Source organism: Marmota monax, unplaced genomic scaffold (genome assembly GCF_021218885.2).
Source record: "Marmota monax isolate L192 unplaced genomic scaffold, Marmota_monax_Labrador192_F-V1.1 WCK01_AAM20220418_F8-fsc00331, whole genome shotgun sequence".
Classification (NCBI taxonomy): domain Eukaryota; kingdom Metazoa; phylum Chordata; class Mammalia; order Rodentia; family Sciuridae; genus Marmota; species Marmota monax.
Window position 1 is genome coordinate 587,529 of NW_026694212.1, and position 13,548 is coordinate 601,076.

Sequence of the window (13,548 nt, forward strand, 5' to 3'; positions counted from 1 at the left end):
AGGAATGTTCATCTAAAAACTGGTAATACAACATTTATTAGCCCTAAGTTTACCTAACATTTCTTATCTCCCTTCAAGATTGAGGCAAGATTTGCAGAACCCTATTTCAGATCCTGGTGTAGTGTCTAAAAGTCTTCAGTCACTGTCTCCATGGTGGAGCCTAACAGGCACATCACCCCACAATGAGACTGTCTTTGTGATAAGGGCTTCACCAGAGCTACCTCGCAGAACTTAAATAATAATCAACCAGACCACAGTTTGACCAAGATTGCTTAATTATACATTACTCTCAATCCCTACCCCAATTCTTCCTCTATTTAAAACAGCTCATGTTGAGGGAGGGCGGGCCGGGAAAGGGGGAGTGTCTGCTAGCCGCTGCTGCCGCCGCCACGGCCACCGCCACCGCCTCCACCGCCGCCACTACTACGGCTGCCACCGCTATTGCCTGGGAGTTCGCTGAACCCCTTTCCTCAGATCCGGCCGGTTCTGCCCGCCTGGACTCCGGGCCCCACCGACCGGCGCATTCATCGCTCTGACGGGTGCAGAAGCGGGAGTTGCTTCGGTCTGTGGAGCGGCGGGGCGGCCCCAGCCCCTCTTCCCCTCCCTGACCCCTTCTTGCCATCGCCCCAATCATGGGGAACGCGGCGACCGCCAAGAAAGGCAGCGAGGTGGAAAGCGTGAAGGAATTTCTAGCCAAAGCCAAAGAAGACTTTCTGAAAAAATGGGAGAATCCACCCCCGAATAATGCTGGACTCGAGGATTTTGAAAGGAAAAAAACCCTTGGAACAGGTTCATTTGGAAGAGTCATGCTGGTGAAACATAAAGCCACTGAACAGTATTATGCCATGAAGATCTTAGATAAGCAGAAGGTTGTTAAACTGAAGCAAATCGAGCATACTTTGAATGAGAAAAGAATATTACAGGCAGTGAATTTTCCTTTTCTTGTTCGACTGGAGTATTCTTTCAAGGATAATTCTAATTTATACATGGTTATGGAATATGTCCCTGGGGGTGAAATGTTTTCACATCTAAGAAGAATTGGAAGGTTCAGTGAGCCCCATGCGCGGTTCTATGCAGCTCAGATAGTGCTAACATTTGAGTACCTCCATTCATTAGACCTCATCTACAGAGATCTAAAACCTGAAAATCTCTTAATTGACCATCAAGGTTATATCCAGGTCACAGACTTTGGGTTTGCCAAAAGAGTTAAAGGCAGAACTTGGACATTATGTGGTACTCCAGAGTATTTGGCTCCAGAAATAATCCTCAGCAAGGGATACAATAAGGCAGTGGATTGGTGGGCATTGGGAGTGCTAATCTATGAAATGGCTGCTGGCTACCCACCATTCTTCGCTGATCAACCAATTCAGATTTATGAAAAGATTGTTTCTGGGAAAGTTCGATTCCCATCCCACTTCAGTTCTGATCTCAAGGACCTTCTAAGGAACCTGCTCCAGGTGGATCTGACAAAGCGATTTGGAAATTTAAAAAACGGTGTGAGTGATATAAAAACTCACAAGTGGTTTGCCACAACAGATTGGATTGCTATTTACCAGAGGAAGGTTGAAGCTCCATTCATACCAAAGTTTAGAGGCTCTGGAGATACCAGCAACTTTGACGACTATGAAGAAGAAGATATCCGTGTCTCTATAACAGAAAAATGTGCAAAGGAATTTAGTGAATTTTAGAGAGGAACAAGAAACCGCCAGAGCTTACACTCAATCTTTGCGCTCTGTTGAGATATAAGGTGGAGCTGAGACCGTCCTTGTTGAAGCAGTTACCTATTCCTTCATTCCAGCGACTGAGTGAGGTCTTTATTGCCATCACCCCTGTGTGCTCTCTGCATCCACCTCTGTAATAAGGCACCGCTAAGCAAGCATTGTCTGTGCCATGACACAGTAGAGACCACTTCCCTACTCTTTGGGTTGTCTTTCTCTCCCTCCTACATCCATTTCTTCCTTTTCCTTAGTTTTTCTGTAAACAGTGCTCCATTTTATTTTGGTGGTATCTTAGATGGGCAGTGTTATGGTTATGTGATATTTGGAAGAAAGGATAAGTGTTGCTTTTAGTGGATTTTGCCAATATTTTATTGGTCAGTGGCTTCAAGACAAACTTTTTAATAATTATTTTTACTTTTAGTAACTTAGACTCAGTTTTGCCAAAACTCCTAACTTTTTTGAGGATTGAATGCGTTATCACCAAAGGAAATAGCACAAATTGAGACAAAAGATTCTTGGAATTCAAAAATGAATTTAGAATAGCTTGACATAGCAATTTAGATTCCTGGATTCCTATAGAACTTCCTATAACCTGAGGTTCTTTTTCCCTTCACTTTCTCTCCTTAAGAAATTAAATAACAGTCTGTATAGCATGAAAGATGTGTCTCATTCCACAAGAAAAAAATAAAAGAGATGGATCATGGCCCAGACTTTCTTACTTGGTACCAACATTTCTGTAGGTATTAGAGAAGAGTTCTAAGGTTTCTAAACCTTAACTTTCCCATAAGGGTTAAAGCCAGTATTTTAACAGAATGTGATTAATATAGGTGGCAAATTTAAATTTTCAGTCTTCACTATAAACCTTTTAAAGGAAAAGAAGCAAACTAAAAAAGTATTGGTTTGGATGAATACTTTGCTAAGTCAAACAAATGGCTTAATTCTTGAAAACAATATATATTCCTATTTAAGTGAGTTTTTTTTTCTTTGTTTTGCTTTATATTAAGAACAAAAGAAATTGTTATCTGCTTATTGTTCTGGTGTACTGTATTTTTAAGCCTAAGGTAGGGGCACTGTTGCAACTTCTGCTTTCATCCCATGCCTCAGCAATGAGGAAAGGGGACAAAATTCATAAAATTGCCACATTTGTATTTTAATTTTGGGGTGTGATATTTTTAGATGTTGTAATTTCTAACCTTTTCTCTTGGTAAAGAGATTATATGACCATGCAGATACAATATAAGTATTTGAGTTTAGTTATTTTTTATACTTTTTTGCCAACTGACTTAATGTTGCTGTCATATGGAAATTTCAAGCACTTTTGCACATTTAGTTCAGTGTTTGTTGAGAATCCATGGCTTAACTCAATTTTTTTTTTTACTATATTTCTTCTTTCCTTTTAATTTTCCCTATCTGGTTTTTATCTCTGTGTCTCAGTGACCTATCTTAAAACAACACACCAAAATAGCTTAAACTGTGTTCATTTTTTTAATGATCAATTTATGTGCATAAAGATGAACTGTTTATAGTGCAACTGATCTTCTTGTATATTACTGTTCTATTTGCTTCCTTATTGGTGCAAGTAGGTCACTGACACCACATCTCATCTATACTGCCCTTTACAAAACCTTTGAAGACAGTGAATAATACTGTCTGAAATGTTCTGTCCACCAATCTGTATGTCCTTTCAGTGTCAAGTGTTTCTGCATGGTAATGTCACATAAGGCTGATGCTGATTTCAGTTGGTTCACCTATATTTAAATGTGCAAGTAAAATTTGAAACACTTTGCCATAGCAAGTTTTATGTAACAAAGATATATCATCATGTTAATAGATTTAAAACATCATTTGTATAAAATATTTTAATTAATTTTTTTTGTATTTCATTTAGAACCAAGAACATGCTGATCATTGCATTCTATATATATGCTACAAATTCTATGGTAGCTTTATTGTATATTATTGTAAAATTATTTCAATAAATCATGGGGATGATGCTTTGATTATTACAAAAAAAAAAAAATAAATAAATAAAACAGCTCATGTTAGTACCCCAAGGATAGGGATGAGATGTTTGGTCTTATTTTGCTTTCCCACTATGTACATGTTGATTAAAAATTTCTTTCCTGCTTTTTACCATTACCTTTTTTGATTGTTTTTTGGTGCAAGTGGCCAGACTTGGTTTGTTGGGAAACCTGACATCAGGCCTCTGCCCTAGGATTTTGGAAATACCAACTTGGTGTGGTCTTTGCCCAACAGCTAATCCAATTTGCTATCCTCCTGGTGCTCTTCTTCTACTCCATGGGCTGAAGGTGGCAGTCTATAGTCTCAACCAAGACGGATACAGGAAATGTGAAATAAGGAGCAAAGATACAAACCACAGTTCAAAGCACAAATCACCTGATATCTGCAGCCCAGTTTCCCCACTCCTCAGTCTGCAGTCTGCACCAACCTCTTCCTGATCTAGCTTGAGTATTATTTTAAATAACAAGTATTATTATTTAAAATAATATTATTATAAACATAATATTTCAAGTATTATTTTTAAATACTTGAACCTGAAGTGATTTAAATTTCAGAATTTTGGGATTTTATAATATTTTCATATAGACCTTGGGATGGGACCAAAGTCTAAACACAAAATTCATTTATATTTTATTTATACTTTATACACATAAGCTGAAAGTAGTTTATACAACATAACATTTTTAGTGTATCTGAGTTTTGGTGATATGAGGTCAGGGGTAGAATTTTCCATTTTCAGTGTCATATTGATGGTGAAAACATTTCAGATTTTGGAATATTTTCAGATTTTGGATTTTCAGGTTAGGAATTCTCAACCTAGATGTATGTGTGTATGTATGTATGTATTATTTTTCTAACAAAGTTTTTTATTATCTTCCTCATAGACAACTTAGTTCACATTATGCATTCAACAATCATTTCTCAATCTTGTTTATTCTTATTAACTTCAGTGTGTGTGTGTGTGTGTGTGTGTGTGTGTGTGTGTGTGTGTTTTACTGGGGATCAAACCCAGAGGCTTGCCCATGCTAGACAAATGTTCTAACACTGGACTACATCCCAAACCCATTTCACTTATTATTTAAACACAATCAGGAATTTTGTATACATTAGATAATTAAATTTACTCAGCTTATGAATAAATAACTGTTCTCATCATTTTTTTATAATATGGTATTTTTATGTGTAGGCTTTTGAAGACTCTTCATACTCATTTCTATAGTGGTTTTAATAATTCCCATGATTAGTGCATAAGAATTCTTTCTTCTCCCACATCCTCACCAGCGTTACTTGTTATTTGTATTCTTTTAGTTTTACATTAATTCATTTATTTTAATTAGGTATATATGACAGCAGAATGCATTTTGATTCATTGTACACAATTACAACACAACTTTACATGTCTATAATTGTACACGATGTAGCATCACACCATATGTGCAAGTCATACATGTCCCTAGGGTAATGATGTTCATCTCATTCCACCATCTTTCCTTTCCCCATGCACCCTCCCCTACCCTCTCTCCCCTTTGTCCAGTCAAAGTTCCTCCATTTTTCCCATGCCTCCCCACTCCCTGTTATGGATCAGCATCCACTTATCAGAGAGAACATTCTGCATTTGGGTTTTGGGGATTGAATTATTTCACTTAGAATGATATTCTCCAACTCCATCCATTTACCTGAAAATGCCATTATTTTATTCTTTTATTGCTGAGTAATATTTCATTGTATATATATATACCACAGTTTCTTTATCCATTCATCTATTGAAAGGCATCTAGGTTGCTTCCACAGTTTAGCTATTGTGAATTGAGATGCTATGAACATTGATGTGGCTGTTACTATAGTATGCTGATTTAAAGTCCTTTGGGTAAAGACTGAGGAGTGGAATAGGTGGGTCAAATGGTGGTTCCATTCCAAGTTTTCTAAAGAATCTCCATACTGCTTTCCAGATTGGTTGCTCCAATTTGGAGTCACACCAGCAATGTATGAGTGTGCCATTTCCCCTACATACTCGCAGACATTTATTGTTGTCTGTATTCTTAATAACTGCCATTTTGACTGGCATGAGATGAAATCTTAGAGTAGTTTTGATTTGCATTTCTATATTTTCTAGAGATGTTGAACATTTTTTACATATGTTTATCTTTAAATGTACTTTTATCTTACACAAAAATTGAACTGAATATAAAATTTTTAAAGGACAGCTAATTCTCCTAACCTTTTGAAAATAATAGTCTCCCATCTTCTGGAAACTTGCTATAGATAAAAGATCCACTATCAGTTGAACTGTTACACTTGTTTTTCTATAATTCAGGATAATTGCAATAATTTTCTTTCTAAATATTCCTTCTTCATTCCTTCAATTATCTTCTGAAATTTCTGTTATGTAAGTGTCAGAATGTCTCAGTCTAATCTTGTCTACTCTTCTCTTCCATAAAGCAGATAAGGTTATTGCTAATAAGATTAAGATTATAATTGTGGTAACAAAATTTATCATCTCAAAAATAATAAGGAACCCCAAGGGAGTAACCTAAGAGTATGTAAAGGCCAGTTAGGGACTCCTGCCCAAAGGACCTGTGGAACATGTCTCCTGCAGCATGACATCTCTGTACAGCCTCTCTGATTAGGCTTCTTGTCTGGCAAAACAGGAAGCAGTCAGCACTCTGCACACTGAACATCACTAGCACCAAGCATCACTAGCCCCACCTCATTCTTTGTTTTTAGCTGCCTTCAGAATTTTTAGTCCTTCAAGCACTGGAGATGCTCCCTTTGGGCTGAGGCAGAATGTTTTTCCTGTGATAAAATCCAGGATGGTGAGGAAACTGGTGCCCATCTCAGTCTTACTTTTTCCAGTTTCAAAACTGCAAATTCAATGGGTTTTTTTTCTACATACCACCTGTAAGCTTTGGGGAGCAGGGGTCATGGTTAGAGATCAGTTTTTCTTACCAGCTGCTCATGATTTTTCACTTCCTTCTGGTCCAAGGGATCATCATATCCTCAGTCTTTAGTTCTGGGATATTCTGGCTGGTAATTTTACCACTGCAAAGTTCAAAGTTGTAATTGGATTTGTTTGTTTGTTTGTTTCCTGTTTTTGAACTGGGGGTTGAATCCAGAGGTATTTTACCAATGAGCTACATCCCCAGTCCTTTTTACCTTTTGAGACAGGTTCTTGCTAAGTTGCTGACGGCCTCACTAAATTGCTGAGACTGGCTTGAACCTTGAGATCCTCCTGCCTCAGCCTCCCAAGTCACTGGAATTAAAGATGGACATTTCTGCTCTAGGCTTTGTGATTGGTTTTCTATGAAAAAAAAAAAAAAAGCAAAGTCCAACCATTTGTACTTTACCACTTTGACGATATCTCTCTCCAAGTTTTCTCTGTGGTGCCAGGCATGGAGGCACACATCAGTAATCCTAGAGACTCTGGAGACTGAGTCAGAAGATCACAAGTTCCAGGTTAACCTGAGCAACTTAGTGAGACCTAGGCAATTTAGTGAGATTCTGTTTCAAAATCAAAAATAAAAATAGCTGGGGATGTGGCTCAGTGGGTTCAATCCACACTACCAAAAAAAAAAAAAAAAAAAGTTTCTCTTGATGATCCTTTACATTTTAAAAAGTATCTTTATTTGCTTTTTAAGTATTAGTAGCCTTTTTAAAGTCCATGTTCTTATTATTTAGTTTGTTGGTTATCTTAGCATTAGATTTCTTTTTCTGGTTAGAATATTGGTTGACACATTCATTTGAAGTTTTTGTTTTCTTTGTTATTTTTCTTTTGATTCTTCTTTCCCCTCTCTTCATGCTCCCCCTACAGTTTATCTCTTGCCTATCAGAGTTTTGGTTGCCTCTACCAATCCAGAATTGGTATTTATGATGGATGGTAGAAATAAATTATGTCAGATATTTGAGATATATAATCATAGTATTTAGGACCCTTTTACCCTACAAATACCAATATTATGATGACCAGTCCATACATGAGGAAAACATATCACATGCCAGTGTTACCTGGCAAGTGTCCACCCCAGAACCTGGGCAACTGTGGTGGTTCTCTGGTACTGGTTCTAGTGACTCTGTGGGAAAGAATTCAATTGAAACACAGAGTAGCAAGCAGAAGTTTAACAGAGAGCATGAGAAGCAATGGTATAGCACAGGGAAAAAAAAAAAAAGTTTTCTCTGTGATATCTCAAAAACAAGACAGTGTGGTGCTCACAGAGCTGGAATGTTTAAAAAAATTGAGTTCACCTGTTCTTGCCTCAATTCTCTTGATCCTTAACCAGTTTATTGCTATTTGGATAGTCCTCAGCAAACTTTCTTTGTGAGGGTCTTGATGTTCTGATTTCCAGGATGATTGCGCAGTTGTGAAACAGTGTTGATGATAAGGGCCTGATCTGGAAAAAGTTCTTTCCTATGAGGTGTTATAATTATCTATTGCTGGAAGAGGTTTTGACGTACTAGACCCCAAACTAGACTGTTTTGATTAGAGTTTCCCATGACTTTAAGTAATAGTTCCCTCAAGGGATTTATAATTATCTATAGCTTGAGGAAGTTTAAGCATCCCAGCTCACCTTCCCCAAACACTTGTTGCCTGTTTCAATAAGGTTCCCTGTGGTTTCAGTTTTATGACTTCTGGATTTTTCTTATAGCATATGCCTTCTGTCCTATGGATAATGGACTTTCTTGAGAACTGCACAAAGCTCCTAACATTGCATATTGTAACTTTCCCCCTACCTACCTGTTCATAGCTAACTAAGTATTTTAGTTAGCTTTTTGTCATTGTGACCAAAATACCTGACAAGCACAACTTAGAGGAGCAAAAGTTTATTTATAGCTCATGGTTTCAGAGGTCTCAGTCCACAGATAGCTGACTCCATTGATCTGCACCCAAAGTGAGACAGTGCAACATGGAGGAAGGGCCCAACAGAAGAAGCTGCTCATTTCATGGTGGAGTTTGGAGGCAGAGAGAAGGTGGGGGAGGGGAGGGGGCCTCAGGAAGAATAATCCTTCCAGGGCACTCCCCTAGTGACCCACCTTCTCCAGCCACACCCCACCTGCCTATAGTCACTGCCCCGTCCATTCAAAGTAGAATAGACTGATTAGTTATAGCTATCATAATCATTTTACCTCTGAATATTCCTGCATTAACAGGAGCTTTGGGGGACACCTCATATAAAGACCATAATACTGACTTACCTAACACCATCATCTATGGTCTCACTCATTATCTTGTGTATATGTTCCAGATATATTTATCTTACACTTAACTAATTTGATGTGTCCTTATATTTCTTTTATTATTTAATATATTGTTGCCATGAGTTTCGTGGGAAGATTTTCAAAGTGTTAACCCATATAGGGATTCTGACCATAGAAATGTACAGGGAAGTGTTCCCCTGGTGAGAAAACTCCCGGAGGGTAATAGGCACCCTATTTTCCACTTAGAATATCCTGTAATCTCTTTTAGGATCTAGTAATATAGCTAATGTATGTCCAATGTCTAGTTGGTACAGCAATGCCTTGAGATGCCTCTGTGTTAGAGCCTCATCAAGCCTCAAACTTGATTGCAGGCACATACCTCCTGGGAGTAGAAGAACTTGTTTGCTAGATAACTACAATCTTTCACCAAGGTCTGGTGCTCTTGGAGCTGCCTCGCTAACAGTAACTTCAGACAATGGACTTTCTTGAGAACTGCACAAAGCTCGTAACATTGCATATTGTAACTATGAAATGTAACTGCAAAAGAAGCAACCTTACTGATACTCTAAACAATAATGTAGTTATGGTACTAATGACCTAATGTGACCTATTGGGATAAATAAATGTGGCTGCTTGGACAAAGAGCCACTCTGCCATCTTCCCTGCCTTTGCACCTTGTCTCTGTCTCCTCTTTATTATTATTCCTTACGAATCCATTTGCCATTTAGATCTAGACATGGGTATATTATAAATAAACATGGCAGATACATACCCAGTTCCTTTACACAGATAAAATGCCTAATGTACTTTAATCAAACTTTTTTCACTGAAATTTTTACTTAACCCAACACTATCCTACCACCACCCTAATGAATTCTGCTGACTACCATGACTGCACTTTGGTAGGAAGTGATCTTATTACTAATTTTAGTGGGAATGGCACATCATGATTCTACATGTCCCATCATGGTTCTCTGAAAGTGCCAAACAAGAATATTTGATACTGTTTCACAGTCCATAGCTTAAAGTTCTGGCACCCCATGGGAAGGAGTTGTCTGAGGTCAGTCAAAGGGAGGCAAGAAGACAAGACTGTTAACCAAAAAAGAGTGATTCCGTTCTGTGTCTTCACTGGACTTCAGCCCACTCTAGATTGATGCTTCCACTTTTTGAAGTGGAAGCATCAAACACCTTTTTATTTCTTCCACTCTGGCTCACCACATGCTTTCCCCAAAAACATTTCCTCTTTTCCTGTTAACCTTGAAATTTCTAGATTACAATAACTGTATCCATTTATCTTAAGGATAAAATTGATTTAGTTCCTCAGTGCCACTGAATGGAGGCAGACAACAAGCCGTTCAACATGAGCTCAATATGATTCTGAAGAAGCAGTCAGAATAGCACTTCCAGAGGATTGTGACTTCCTGTCTCATGTCTGTTTGAACCATAGCTTCCAAGAGATATGATTGAGATCTTCTTCATTGACTATAATCTGGTGAGAGAGAAAAAAAGAAAGTATACTGTTTTCATAAATATTATAGATGTGCTATAATTTGGATCCTTGAATATACTAATTTGCAATGAGAACTAAGTTGATAAGTTGAAAATTTTCAAGAGTGAAGTATATTACATGAGAGGTCTAAGGTGGAAAGTGTAAACAATATAAGGTGTATTATTTACAAGGTATTTACAATAGAAGAGAAAAGGACAAGAAAGATGAGTTGAAGGAGGAGAAAGACAAAGAATCTAGAAAAAATCAGGGATATCAGTTCAGCTGTGGAAAAGAGGAGTTAGAACAACAATGTCTGTGCCACCTAACTAGGGTGCCAGGTCATGGATTGGACATGGATGTCCATCCCTACAGGGTCCAATTCAAGAAACAACATGGCAATGACAGGTAAGTCAGACTGGCCTTTATAGGTGAGGTCTTGCCCGAGACTTTTTAATAAAACCCCTAGATATGGGTCATCAAGTTATGTTTTGCAGTTTCAGAAAACTAACTTTCTTGCTTCATCCGTAAGTAAGTAATCCGGGGAATCAATTCAACCAAAAACTCATAACAGACTATGCAAATAAAAATCTCACTACCAAACAATTCACCCAGTCATCAGTAGAGGGCACTAGTACCTAATGAAGACCAAAGTCGGATTAGAAACTTATTCAGCAAGCCAAGAATTAAAGGTAGTTAATCTGGACAGTAGGGTTATGGTAAATTATTTCAATTTAAAAAACAAAACAAAACCTCTAATAGTTACACAATGAACACATACTACTTACATGATTATTAAAAAAAATGTTATTTTAAAAATTTGGCCTGCGACCTTTTATTGAATGGTAGAAAGCAAAATAAATGTGTGTATGAGTCTATATATGGTAAAATATTAATTACTGTGATTGTCTCAGTGGAAATAATATGAGTATTCTTGGCAAACTCTTTCAGTTTCCATTTGGATTAGAAAACTTCCATAATAACAACTTGAATAATACTTTAAATAAAAAATTGAAAAAAAAAAAAAAACATTTTGGGAGAATAAAAAGATATTCACATGCTTTAATTCAAAAACAACTTCTACCCAAATAATAGAAATAGTCTCCTATATAACAATATTCTCACCCCTGGATATTAATGAGTAAATGCTTAAAAATTATAATTTTTAAAATATTTGTCTAAACATTCCATTCTGGTTACATAAGATCTTCTAGTTATACTTTCACTTTTCAAATTACTTCAGCTAAAAACAACTTTTTCTTGCAACTTGTGGGTCAGAAATTATCAAGGGATTTTGCTAGGCAATTGCTGCACAGGGTGTCCTGTGCAGTTTCAGTTCAAAGTTGGCCAGGGCTGCAAACATCTAAAGGCTGTACAGGACTGCATATCCAACATGGCTCACTCACATGACAGTAGATGATGCTAACTACCAACCAGTTCATCTGGTTTCTCCAGTGAAGTGGTCTCACAGTAGTCAGGCTTCTTTGGATGTTTATTTTTGTTTTGTTTTTGTACTGGGGATTGAACCCAGCGGTGCGTTACTACTGAGTTACCTTCCAGGTTGTTTTTATTTTTTTTTTACTTTGAAACAGTATCTCATTAAGTTGCTTAGGGACTCCCTAAATTGCTGAGGCTAGCATTGAACTTGCAATCCTCCTACCTCAGCTTCCCAAATCACTGGAATTACAGGCAAGTGTCACTGTTGCCAGCTTAGTCAGATTTCTTACATGGCAGCGCCTGCACTCAAGGCCTTAAGCTGAATGTTTCAACAAACTAGGATCAGAAGTCACAACCCCTTGTTATAGTTGGATGTTGAATGTCCTCCAAAGGCCCATGTTAAAGACTTGGTCCCTGGGTGTTATTATTAGGAAGTTAAGAAACCCAAGGCCTTGTGACCTTGTAGAGAAAGTCTTAAGTCACTGGGGGTATACTTCCCAAAGATGATTGTAGGATTCCTGCCCATTCTCGGCTGCGTGGTTAGAGATGTGAACACTCATCCTGACATGCACTCCAATCTTTAACTTTGAACCTCCAGAACTGTGAGCCAAAACAAAAACAAAACAAAAAAACCTCTCTTTACTTCACAAATAGCCTGTGTCTGGTATTTTGTTACAGTGACAGGTGACTAATACACCTTAACTTTTAGATTCACATTCTCATTTGCATGGCATGGTTTCATGTAGGACCAAGGCAACCATTCCCATGGTGGTGTGTTCTTGTTGCCTTCCTCAGGGAAAGTATGGAGGGCCCTTGGTGAGACCTCATCACCACTCACCCCTGATTCTGAAGGGTTTTTCCCTTTCTAAGTAGAAATTTTTAAAAGTAAACAACATTATTTCCAAGGAAGGTTTTTGACAGATTTTGCCTTATTACCTGTACTCAAGAGAATGCTGCTGCCTCTTAGGCATGGTGGCACATGCCTATAATCCCATCTACTCAGAAGGCTGAGGCAGGAGGATAAAAAGTTCAAGGCCAGCTTAGGCAACTTAATAAGATCCTGTCTCAAAACAAAAAATAAACAGGACTCTGCTATTCTTAGCAGTATTGTGCCCCTGGGTTCTGTCCCCAGTACTTAAAGAGAGAGAGAGAGAGAGAGAGAGAGAGAAAGCTGCCTCTCATTAACCATGCTTCCTTTCTTACATATGTGGTAAAAGAAGATTTAGTTTTTTGAACACATGGCTGCCAAGCTAAGACTCCATTTCTTACTTCCCCTGCAACTAAGAGAACTAGATTAAATTCTGTTTAAATTCTGGTGAATGAAATATGAGGGAATGTGCTATGTACACTGATTTCATTCTGTAAAGAAGGAAGTTTGTTCTCCTTTTCCTTTTCCTTCCTCCTGGTGGCTGGAATGAAGGCACCATCTTGGACTGTGAGCTACGTGCCACGTACTGAAGATGGTAGAAAGATAAAATAGATGACCAGTCCCTTGGTCCATCTGTCCTTGTCAATCAGCATTTCTATTATTGTTTGTGGCCTTGAAGGATTTCAGTTGACATGTGTGACCCTGGGAAAGCCTAGCACAAACCCCGTTGAGCACTGCTGGACATGTTTCTCACACAACTATAGGGTTAGGGACCTGAGGAGATTTAATTCTGCCCTTCACCAGATTATGGTTCCTAATGCACTTCC

General features: G+C 38.0%; 1 protein-coding gene across 1 annotated transcript; it reads left to right on the plus strand.

Annotated features, from left to right (window-relative positions):
* Positions 1 to 459: 459 nt before the first annotated feature.
* LOC124108074 (cAMP-dependent protein kinase catalytic subunit beta) lies at positions 460 to 3,263 on the plus strand. Its single transcript, XM_046466442.2, has one exon. It carries the CDS (start codon positions 633 to 635, stop codon positions 1,686 to 1,688), a length of 1,056 nt encoding a protein of 351 aa, XP_046322398.1. The 5' UTR covers positions 460 to 632; the 3' UTR covers positions 1,689 to 3,263.
* Positions 3,264 to 13,548: the final 10,285 nt, after the last annotated feature.